At 41.9% G+C, this 12,470-nt stretch overlaps 1 protein-coding gene and 1 pseudogene across 2 annotated transcripts in view; both read left to right on the top strand.

Moving 5' to 3' along the window:
- TEX2 (testis expressed 2) overlaps positions 1-12,470 on the top strand; it is a 92,857-nt gene that overhangs the window by 71,111 nt on the left and 9,276 nt on the right. For both annotated transcript variants that reach the window (XM_066616805.1, XM_066616804.1), the window contains exons 7-9: positions 657-756; positions 3,866-3,998; positions 9,335-9,460. In XM_066616805.1, coding sequence (XP_066472902.1) covers positions 657-756; positions 3,866-3,998; positions 9,335-9,460 — 359 coding nt within the window. The remainder of the gene's footprint in view (positions 1-656; positions 757-3,865; positions 3,999-9,334; positions 9,461-12,470) is intronic.
- LOC136643496 (5S ribosomal RNA) lies at positions 7,398-7,513 on the top strand (annotated as a pseudogene).

Raw genomic sequence — 12,470 nt, 5'->3', positions numbered from 1 at the left:
CATGGGCATGATAACAGGGATTAGAGACTATCCTTTAATTTTTTCTATCACTATAGCAGAATATTAGCCACAGTAGCTGGATGGAATTAATGTGATCAGTAGAAATAGTCCTCTGGATACCTGATGCAGTCAGCAAACAAGAGTCATCACTTTCAGGCCCTGCATGTGACAGCCCCAAGGCTGTCGGAAACAGAATGCTAGAGTAGGTGGACCTTGATCTAATCTAGCAAGGCAATTCTGTTCTTGCATTCAGCATTATGTTTTGTGGTAATGACTTTGTTGGTTTTGTTCACTTTCCTGGCAGAGCTGTATTGAACTTTCACTTCTGTCATTATGTTTTGCTTACTAATTTAGCTGTGGTTAAGAATCCAGGCCTAATTCAATTGTTGTCTTTATGTGAAGCCCAACAAGATGGGGCTCAGCTCTAGGAATGTCGTTTCTGAGATGGGAGATCATATTCTGCCCACTCCTCTTTTTTATGAAGACTTCAGATATGTGCCTTCTCTTGTATTCGTATGTTTCTTTCACTGAGGCCTCAGTTCTCACAGAGAGTAAGCCCCATTGAACATAGAGGGGCACATTTCCAAGTATGCAGACATAGGATGGCACTGTAAGACTACCTTTTGCTCTTAAAAAAAGATTCTCTTTTTTTCTAGTTGCCATATTTCATGAATGAGCTAAAACTAACTGAATTGGACATGGGAATTGCTGTGCCGAAAATCCTTCAAGCCTACAAGCCCACTATTGATTATAAAGGTAACTCATTCAGTTTTTAATATTGGAGAACAACCTGTCTTGTGGTTATCCGGTCATGAAATGTTGCATAAAGTTTTAGGATTGAGGCAGAAGAGAAGTTGTTGGGGAGCTAATCTGAAATATATTTTTGAACTTCCACATTGCAAAAATCTAGACTTAGGAAATGCCCCTTGAGTGCATGTGCTTGAATAAAGGTCTTTTGTAGGGAAAGACATTTCCACTTCCACTTGGCCTTTCATGGCATAATCTCTTGTGTAGAATTTTAGAGCTAGGCCGTTGAACATCCAGAAACAGCATAATGGCCCCAGATTGCAATGGAATAACTCTGAACTGGGTCAGAGGTGTTCACACATCCCCTCACCAAGTCAGACTGGCTTGGATTCTTTTTATCATCACACATAATAGACCATGAACATGAGCAAAAGTCACCCACAGTCTCTAAAGAAGTGGTCCAGCCAGATAATAGCTTATAAGTGCTGGAGGTGGTATGGCAGAACTACTGTTACTTGTGGTGAAGGTTTCCTCACTAGGATCTCTAGGTAACAGATTTTTGAAACAAACTTGCAAAACCTGCCTGACCACAGACAGCAGTAGGACCGGAAAACATGAAGCTATGTGGCATGAGAAATGATGGTGCTGTTCTGCCATTTTCAACTGACTTAAAACCTCATGTCTGTCTCCAGCAACTGATTGTCCTGTTCTATTTTTGTTAAAGAACATACAATATCGGGCTGCAGTGCATAGCGCACCTACTTTTTGTTCCCTGTTGTGTTTCCAATTCTGGACAATTTGGATTTGTGCAGGCCGGAAGAAAATATCCACTCTCAGTAATCCGATTGAATTGTTTCCTTTGCTGAATTCATTATGTTGTTAAAAAGAATGTTGGTATTTGGAGCATGCTGCTGACTCACTTGATTACATAAGGGGAAGCTTTTAAGCCACAGATACACGTGAATTCTGTTTCAGATGCTTTTTCATTTTATTGGGTGAAATCAAATTAAGAACATAAGATTCCTGCTGGATCAGGCCAAAGGCCCATCCAGCCCAACTTCTTATATCTCATGTTGGCCCACCCGATGCCTCACACAAGACAAGATACCTGTATCCTGTTGCCACTCCCTTGCATCTAGCATTCAGAGATTTATCTGTACTTGGTGTGGCTGATCTGTCTCACAAGTATTTTGGTGAAAGTTACTGGAATGGGAGCTCTTCATACTTGATACCGATTTTTAATTCCAGTAGGGCTGTGTCTTTTTGTAAGTAATTAGAAGTCTGACTGACTGTTCATTAAGCCATATTCCATTTTCGAGCTGCTTTTTTAATTAAAGTGCTAAATTCCCAGCATCTGAAATACAGGTTCATAGAACCACTAAAGGATTTGGATAATGCTGACCTTAGCTTTTCATTAAATAACAGACTCTTGTTGTTCAAGATGTTTTCACTGTGGTTTATTGAAAGAAATTGTGTTGTTTTTTAAAAGAGATTTATTTATTATTTTTATTTTTCACATTTTTATACCGCCCTTCCTCCAAAGAGCTCAGGGCGGTTTACACAGCTGCTCCTCCCCTCTTTCTTGTCCTCACAACAACCCTGTGAGGTAGGTGAGGCTGAGAGAAAGTGACTGGCCCACGGTCACCCAGGAAGCTTTGTGGCTGAGGGGGGATTTGAACCTGGATCATCCAGGTCTAAGTCCACCTCCCAAACCACTACACCACCCTGGTATGGCTCCGTATCCACGGATATGGGGAGATGTCCCACCCCCACCCTCTGGAGGTGAGGAGAACACAGCTCTTTAGAAATAAAGGGACAGATTTTGCACACTCTTCCAAGTGTAAATGTAAAACATGCACTCTAAAAATGTCTATGCTGTAATTTGTTCATAAAACCAGTCATTATATTTTGACCCTTGATCTTCGTCATCTGCTTGTGTACTCTTTCTCTATAAAGAATCTACTTCCTCCAAATTGTAAATGTATTGCAGAAGATTTGAAACTGCAATCTCTTTATTTCCCTTATTCATTAGCAAGACAGGAACAAAGTTCCAAGTCTGTTAAGTGGCTGTTTATCTCTGCCTTGCAGATGTTCCCTAAAACTTCCTGCTTCATAATTGCTGAATATTGCATGGAGGAACAGAATAGTACAATGCCAGACAGTTCTGTTTTGTTTAGAGAACACATCCATTACCATATAGCTTTAATGCCCACAGAAAAATAATGGCAGTTGGAGAATTGGCAGTGTTCCAGCATTATGACCTAGATCCAAAGGTCTGCTTGGGAAATGCTACATGTGCTATCTGAGCTCACACATTCCAGTCACAGTGCTCATCTTCCCTCCCCAGTGCCCTACCTGGCAAATTGCTTTGGAAACATGGGGGGACCTTCAGGAGCAACAAAAAGTAGAACACAAAAAGTGCTTCAGCTGGGTGCCAAAGTAGTCAAGATGCAAATACCTTTCAGATTCTCACCCATCAAATTGCTTTCAGTGAAATACTTGGGAGTGAAACACCCTAGGGAAAAGTACAGCAATTGAATTAAACTGTTGGAGGCCTCTTGGCAAGACTGCCCCATATAAAGTCGAAACTATGTATGTAGTGCCTCTCCAGTGCAATGCTCTACAACAGAACAAGATACCTTCAAAATTGCTTGAGATGTCAAAACATGGAATTGAGTATATTGAACCAAGTTCTGTTGTGAGAGGAGGAAAATGTTCTTTGTTTCCTGTGAAAAGGGGGCCTTGTAAAATATAATTGTAACTAGTACGGCTTGTTCTGAGGCCAGCATGGCAACCACTGCTTGTACTATTAAAAAACCTAGCATTTCCAGACCTGCCGACTTGCACAGTAATGACACACATTCTGTTGGTATTTGAAAATTAAATAGTTATGACTTGTAATTATAGCACTAGCTTGTCATAAAGCAAAAGAGGTGAGCACCAATCTGGATGCTAAGATTTAGAACCTGTATTGATGTTAATAATTCAAGGTAACTTGACATTTTAACTTCTTTTATTATAATTTTTTAAGCCTGCGGCTGTGTCTTGGTTCTTATGTAAGTTTTTATCAGTTAAGCTTAAGAATATTAATTTAAAATTTTGCAATTAAACATTCTAGGGCTTTGGATTGACTTGGATATATCCTACAATGGATCTTTTCTAATGACCCTTGAGACCAAAATGAACTTGACCAAACTTGGCAAAGAGCCCTTGGGTGAAGCACTGAAAGTTGGAGAGATTGGCAGAGAAGGGTAAGGTGTTTCTTTAGTCCCAAAAGAGCTCAGTACAAGTCTTATGAAGAACTTTGCCTTCATTCTATGAAAGTGCTGAGGAGTCCAAAACTATTACAACAATAACTGCCCATAATTGTATTATGTTGATACTGATCTTTGGAAATGTGTTAAAATATGCTTTCTGAGGATTTTCTGTATACATGTGGAGGTGTGTGTGTGTGTGGGCGGGCGGTCTTTGGGACCACATGCAAATTGAAGTTCAGGTAAGCCACAAATGCCAACGTCAAAGTTAGGATTGGTGTAGTAGGGCTCACCTAACCCATTTATACTCACATACCCTACAGTGTCTGTTTTGGCAGTGCATGGACCAAAAATAAGATCCATTCCAATGCAGCTCTTTGAAAGGTTGCAAAAAGTAACCAGACAGCATTGGCTTTTCATTATGCCTCTGTACCCCAGAGCATTCTATGTACCTTAAAGTTCCAAGTGTAGTCTTTTGTTCTTTAGAGTGTGTTCGTGCACTCTCTCTCTCTTTCTCCCCATATGCTGGAGGGTATACTTGTAATGTAGGAGAAAAGGCAAACATCAGTAAAGCTACCTTTCCCTATCCATTACCCAGAATATATGTGCTTTTGGCACTGGATCAAAGCTCATGGGGAATATTGTGTTAGAATAAAGTATGTCTGAGGCACACAGGACATGCATTATGCATTTACAAACCATCAATGGGCATGTGTATGTTGTAGTTTAATGAAAGCTGAGGCAAAGAGGTCATCAAACTATGGTAAAATTAGGGTGAAAGCTTCAGCTTTTCAGCTACCATCATTTTCCCCATTTCTGTATTGCGGCTGGCTAGCATCTCCTGTCTGCTTTGATATTGGACATGGCTGTTGTACATGAGTTTACTTCATGCAAGATTCCCCCCCAAAATTCTTGTATAAATCCCTCTGTAACTCTAACTCATAAGAATGTGTAAATTCTTGCATCTTGTTAACATCCTGACCGCTGCATATGCGATACACAATTACATCAGTGTATCCGACACTGTGCCAAGACTATAAGCTTTGCTTTCAATGTCTGATTGTCCTGTTTACCTTGTGCTGGCTACAGTGCAGCCCCTCCTAGTTGAAAGTAGCTGGAAACTATGTATATTGTATTTTCTCTAATGTGTATTTTTGTTTATCTTTCCCCCTTCATTTTCTTTCCTTTTTAAAATAATATTTGGATTCAACAATCTGTGGATTTGTATTTATCTGGTGAGTGGTATTTGTTGTATCATCTCATTCCTTGTGGAGTGTTGATCCTGTTCGTGGCAGAACCAGTTGGAGGACTTTCTTTTTTTCAACACTGGAAATGAAATAAATATTAGTCACATTTAATTAGGTCCTCACTTGCTTAAGCCACCTTGATATAAGATTAGCAGCATGAAGATGGCATCACTTACAACCTAGTTCTCTTCATAACTATCTTTTAAACTCATTTTAACCACTGCCTTGAATACACAATCAAAGCTGAATTCTTTCTACTCTTCCAACTAGCTAGTATGGATTGGTTACTGATTCTAATTGAAACAATTTCTAGATGGTAATAGGAGGGGAGCACAATGGAATAAAGTTGTTCTCCCCTTCCCATTTTTTTCCCTTGGATTATCTGAATCCAAGCTTATGCAGCTCCCTATAAAGGGAAGTGGAGAAATGCATTTGCCCTCTTTGCATTTTAGAGATTAGCATCCCTTTATCAGGAATACCACTACTTCTAGTTTGGGGGATTTGAAATTGCATCTTTGCAGATGTAGCCTTCTGAAAGAAGGCTCCAAGGAAAAACCACACCTCTGAGTACTCTGAGAGTTAACCCAGGTTTGTTCAGTTGGATAAAGCCTTATTAAAATTTAAACTTATGCAAGGTAGGGGGCTAAACACGGGAGACATGGGAGATTCATGACACCTTTTGGGCAAGGATGGCAGATTCTTGTCCCGTTTTCCTATTAGGAGGAAATTTCCGAAATTTCCTAAATTAATAGGAGGGCAGTTTCCATGGCAGGTGGGAAGCACTCAACTATGTGTTTCCTCTGCCTTGGTCATGTCCCCACCCCCTTCAACTGCTTCTAAATAAAGAAAAATGCACCAGGAACTCTTATCACAATCTTTTCTATTGTCTCTAATCTTGCTTTGAATATAATTTCCCATTTCTTTCCTCTTCCTTGCCACACCACTAACAAACCTAAGCACATTTTTGTGCAATCCTTACACATATTTATCTTAAACATGGGGCGGTTTATTGGAACAAACATTGGAACGAAGTAGTCAGGGATTCATGACTCCGTTCTTCCCATTAACAGTTATAAAGGTTTATAACCCACACTGAGAAACTCTGAAACATGGTGTGTATAGGTGGATAACAGTAAATCAGGTTCAATTATTTATGCTGGTGTTGTATTCTCTCCTAGAGAAGTTCATATACCTTTTGCGAAAAATATTTGTGGGATCAACTTTAACCATTATAGGTAAAGAACTGTGAGCTGCAACATCAACTACAGTCAAGTGTTAAGAGTGTTATTTCTGCAAAAAATGATTTCTTTTCTTAACCGCTCCCCCCATACATCAAATGATAGGCACAGAAACAGGAATCTTGCATTTTCTCTCTCTCTCTCTCTCTCTCCCCCTTTCCAGAGACTTATATAATTCTGTAATTTTGATGTCTGGCTTTATTTAAATTACCCAGTAATTTAGTTAGAATTCTAGACCAGCTATCCATTCCTCAAATATACACTGAATGGGTTAGTCACTGATTTCCTACTACAGTATCTAGTAGCCATGAATGCTATAAAATGTATTTGCTTCCATAAAACATACTGCTCTGTTTCATGAACAATCTCAATAGTGAACAAAGGCAACCTCTAGTTCCTGAGTTTAAATCAAATTGAAATGTGCTTCTGACCTTTGGGGAATAGGAGCAGCAAACTGAAATTTTTTTAAGTGGAAGATGTTTGTTTAGGTAGGATTTGGAAGACGGAGGTGCTGCTTATGTCCCTGGTAATAGTTGATGGAGCCTACTCTGCATAGTTCTTTCTGGAGAATAGGGAGAGAAGTGTCCATAGAGATCCTGGAAAGCTTGGCAGTATGGTACAGGTCACTGGTTTCTGATGTGGTTAGCTAAACACAGTGGCAAGTTAATGTTTGCAAATAGTTTATCTTTATTGTGCTTTTCTGTTTGTGTTTTTGAAAACTTTTTGTTTGTGATCATACAGTCAGAGTGTGAAATAGTCTATCAGATTATTACTCTAGTTCTGGGAAATTTGCAAGGTAGAACTTTTCAATAAACATCTAGGACTTGTTTCTTCTGTAACTTTGTGGGGAGAATGATGAAAACTTGAAGCTTTGTTCCAACTGGGAATGCTCTTCTGTTGTAAGTGGAGATGTGTAAGGAGCTACCCTGCACATGCCCGATCTCGTCTGATCTCGGAAGCTAAGCAGGGTCAGGCTTGGTTAGTACTTGGATGGGAGACCGCCTGGGAATACCGGGTGCTGTAGGCTTATACCATAGTCTTTTGAGACTGAAGGTTGCCAACCATTTTTTAACTACATATTGTACTCAAATGTATGCAAAAGAGGGCTAATGCTGCTTTTGTTTAGAAAAAGTTAAGGAATGCTGCTCTGAAACGGATCTCTTTGGAGTGGCATTGGGGCATATAACCTTCTTCCCACTCTTTCTCCATTCCAACTTGGCCTTCCAGATGGTTTCAAATGCATGACTGAACACAGTGTTGGAACACCACAGGGCAAAGCAACTCAAAGGGTAAATGAAGAGGCAATCAGTGGACAAAGGTTTAACTCTAAATCAGTGGACCTATCAAATCTTCACATAGCAGCATCTCATTAAAAAGCAAAAACCAGCAACAACACAAAGCTCATCAAGGTTTCACTATACCAGCGCTTTCCAGAGCACGAGTTGGGATCCACTGGTGGGCTGCAAGCCCAAGCACAGTGATTCATGTTCTGGGCCCTGTTGACCACCCTTGTGCTGGTTTGGCTCCAAACGAGCCATTATAGAAGCCTCAGTACTTACTAGAACCTCTGGAGGCCCTTCCTGGCCAGACAATTCACTCTGCGGGCCTCAGGATGGCCCTCAGACGCCTCTGAAAGCCACTTCCAGTTTACTTCCAAAGCAAAAGTGGCTTACAGATGTTTCTGAGGGCCTTTTTGAGGTGGACCAGGAGAGGCCTCCAGCACCACCAGGAGCATCGCAACCCAACACGAAGGATGAGGTGGGCTGTGGTGCTGCAAAGTATGGGAATCCTGCACTATGCACTTTTATACATAATGTGTAGCCAGCAAAAATAAAGACAATTGCCTGGGTTTTGTAGAAACCAGAGGGGAAGTATGATGTACATTCCCAACTAAAAAGAATCCAAGAATAATACCAAGCCTAATATAGCAAGAGCTGGATTCAGTCTTAAGACTTTCTAGACCGTTTCCATCACATTGCTGACATTTGAAAGGCCGTTCTTGCAACTGTGGAGTTCACTTGATCCAGAGTAGAAGCCACTGAAGAAAGAAAAGTATGCCAAGTCTACTGTTTTAGCTCTCAAAGAAGTAGAACTTATCTTTTGACCAATGCATTGCATCCAGTTGAATAGATATTGCTTTAATGAGCATGCCAATTCACTGTGAGGTCCAAACTCTCAGACGTTAAAGTGACTATGTGAATAGGATACATTACCACACTATATGTGGTTATAGGCCGCCTTTGGGTTTTTACTGTGCAAGCTGTACTTTGAATCCATGACCCCAACTGCAATTAAATCTGTTTAAAATATTTTAAACTCCTACCTAGTATGATATAGGCAGACTCAGCTAAGTGTACCTGGGACTGTAAGAGGTGTATACATGAGAGGCATGAAATTAAGGAAGTGCATGGTCCTTGCGAAATCAGTCCTGAATTTTATACAGAAACCCCTTGGACTTCCATCAAATCAAAACTTTTATGTGAAGTAAAAGTTCTAAGCCTATTTTGGGTAATACAACTGTCTACATTGTATCAAATTGTGCTGAAAGTCAGGAAAGAAATGAATTTCTATGCATCTTAAACCATTTCATCTGATTGCATGCAAGAATCTCATTGTTTGGCTGTTCAGATGTGTGTGATTCCTTTCTTTGTAAGTAGAGTTTAGTACAGCTGTGTTGCAGGAAAAAGTGAAGTTGAATGCTACTGTGGCCTGTTCCCTAGTGCACATTTTAAATCTGAAAACAGATTGTCTGGGCAGCAATAGTCTAATCATGCAATGTGCATACAACCCGTCCCCACCTATTCTAATGATGGTTGACTAAGGCACTGAAATGTGTTTGTCCATTTAGTTTCAGGCCAAGGGCATATTGCCTTGCAGACAGTGATGAAGAATCTTCTAGTGCCGGCTCCTCGGAGGAAGATGATGCTCCTGAAGCAGCAGGAAGTGAGAAGCCTTTAATGCCAGGAGCAGAAGGGTGAGCTCTTCTTCTGTGTAATTGTCACATGACAAATGTTTATGTTCATATGCAGCTCATTACCTGCATTTATCATTCACTAATATTTACTTGTGCATACCTTGTTGCAACAAGCATCTGTTTATCAGAGAGTTCCAAATCAACTCAGCTGATTTGCACATACCTAAGAAGTCATTTGTCTAGACCAGGGGTGCTCAATACATTGATCGCGATCTACCGTCGATCGCGAGGCAAAATGAGTCGATCACAGGCTTCTCTCCCATCCACACATCCCTGGGAGTGAGCTCCCTGGGAGTGATGCATCCCTGGGAGTGAGCTCCTGTCCAGGCATCCCTGGGAGTGACACATCCCTGGGAGTGAGCCCCGTTGACTCTACTGGGGCTGACTCGTGAGTAGACCTGGAGAGGAGCCACTGGCAGGCTTCTCTCCAGTCCACGCATCCCTGGGAGTGAGCCCCGTTGACTCTACTGGGGCTGACTTACCTTTCCCGTTTTTGCACTGGTATGTATGGAGATCTGCCCCCCCCCCAACTTCCATCTGTTGGTTCTGTGTGCAAGGGGTTTTGCACTGATCTTGCTGTGATGTCTATATAGAGATCTTCCCTCCCCCACACCTTTCCCCTGTTTTTGCACTGGTCTGTATAGAGATCTGCTCCCCCCCCCACTTGTATTGGAATCGAGGAAGATCTGGTGAGGAGGTAGATGTGGTGTCAGCAGTGGCCCCTTTAAGGGTAAGGCCTGGGCATCCAGCAGAGTGTGCTGCACAGCTGCAGCCACTTGAAGGCAATAGGGCCCTCAGGGATATAAGAGCACCTGAGGCAGGAAGGGCTCCACTTATTTATGTGAGTCAGCCTTTTCCTACATGAAGAAGTACCGTTCCACCATGACTGATGAACATTTGGAAGTGTGCTTGAGGCTGGCTGTCAGCAGCTACTGTCCGGACTATGCATCCTTGGCTGATTCACTTCAGTGCAAGTCATCAAAGTAAACTCAAGTAATTACAAAAAATGTTTATAGTTAATTATGTTGTGTTGTGCAATATTGGCTCATGCGGTTATGCAAGGTACACCAACATACATTGTACACATAAATGTTATATGTTATGATGGCGCAAACATTGTAAAAAAACTCTGGTAGATCTCCGGGCCTTGCTGGGTTTCAAAGTAGCTCTCGAGCCAAAAAAGTGTGAGCACCCCTGGTCTAGACGCATGGACCCAATTTAATGTAGTGAGGGCTGTTCATTTATATTGTGATTCAAATTTAAAATCTTCCAGTTTGTCACTTGTCACTCCCACCTGCTCCCCACTTAATATTTGGCTCTAATGCTGTGCCTCCTCACAGGCTTATTAGAGCAGATCAACCAGTGGCTTCAGTGGTAGGGTGGGAGTTCAAGGAGGGAAGATCAGGATGGAGATGAGAACATTGGAGACCAAAGGCTGTAAACTAGAGAGTAACTAGGAACGCCAGAAATGAATAAGTTATCAGGAGGAGTATCAGAATGATAGGGGTTTATAGCAGAGGTAGGTATAAGCCTTGAGAAGTTCTGCCTGAAGAATGGCATGTCTTCCAATTTTGGGAGGATTTTTAATTTATCATGCATACAGTTAAGCAACATTGGCTCATGTTCTAGGTAAGTCAATTAAATTCAGGAGAAATTGCTCTCCCAATTAGTAGTCTCATGTCCTGTGATCTTGACTTGTCTAACTTATGGTATTTTGAAGGTGTGATTCAAAGTTTCTATATTCTTCATGTGTTTCTCTCCTAAAAGTGAGAGGTTCCAGAGCATCTTATTCTGAAACTGAAAAAGCATAATTTGGGGAAGGAGATCCAAGAAGAGAGGCACCTTTACTTGCCACTCACCACCTTGATTCTGCATTGGAAATTAGCAACAGGGTCTAACTGGATGGAACCCTCTATGTCCCAACCACCGTTGTTAGAAATGTATATACTGTTCAACCCAAAAAAGTTCACAAAGTGGGTTACATAGCAAAATACATGAAAATATGGTCCTCTGAGCAACTTAAAAGACCCACTGAGTCCTCAGTGGCACTCTTTGTCATATGTGTATTTGGTTTGTTGCCTTCGTCCATGGGTTTGGCACTTACGAGTGTGTGAGGGTATCTTTGGGCATTCAAAGAAGCATCAGCACAATAACCAAGTAAGCTCATATTTCCTGTTATACTGAAAATATGGAAATTTGCCCAAAAGCAATTCAGAGTTCAATTCTGAGCTCTGTGCGGCGACTTACTGCCGGTGCGCATGATTGCAAATGAGCTATAAGGCATGTTTGCAGGGCTTAGTGCTGGCACAGCACCAGAGCTAGCCCAGTGTGAGCCCACACTGGGGCCAACACCAGTGGGAGGCTAGTAGTCCACCGCTCAGCAGTCACCCAGACCTCCTAGAAGCGAACGGGTGAGTGGGGGTGTTGGGGGAGATGATGATGAGGTGTTCTGGGGTGGGGGAGGCGGGCAAAGAGCGTGTGGAGGATGGGGAGGAAGCGTGGGGGGAGAGGGAGCAGGAAGGGAGGGGCATGGAGCTCAGCTCACCTAATCCAGAGCCCTGCGTTGAGCCTCTCAGCTTGACACAGAACTCTGTTACTCTGCGCCCACTTAATAGCGGGCACAAAATCGAGTAGCCCATTGTGAGGCTACTTTCTTTACATGCCGGAAGGGGACAAAAGTCTCCTTCTCCCAAGGAGGTGGTGGCAGCTGCCCAGGACACGTTGGATGCTGTGGCTGCCATTTTGGCGCCATGGCAGCCCTGTAATCCAGGCAGCTCAGGATTGTGCTGCCTGACATTGAGATGTGTGAGCTGCACACTCATCTGAAACTTGTACATCTTGCCCTGGTGGACACTTATCAAATTGATGCTTTTTCAAATAGTCCAGTAGGCATCAGTTTGATTGAACACACTGTTGATAGCTTCCCCATTCCTAACTCTTCAGACTCCCTAGAGATCAGTTCACTTTGTTCTTTGTTTTAGATTCTGAGCCAAATTTAACTCACCAGAAA

This window comes from Tiliqua scincoides, chromosome 2 (assembly GCF_035046505.1).
Source record: "Tiliqua scincoides isolate rTilSci1 chromosome 2, rTilSci1.hap2, whole genome shotgun sequence".
In the NCBI taxonomy this organism is placed as follows: domain Eukaryota; kingdom Metazoa; phylum Chordata; class Lepidosauria; order Squamata; family Scincidae; genus Tiliqua; species Tiliqua scincoides.
This window is presented reverse-complemented; position numbering and strand designations above follow the sequence as displayed.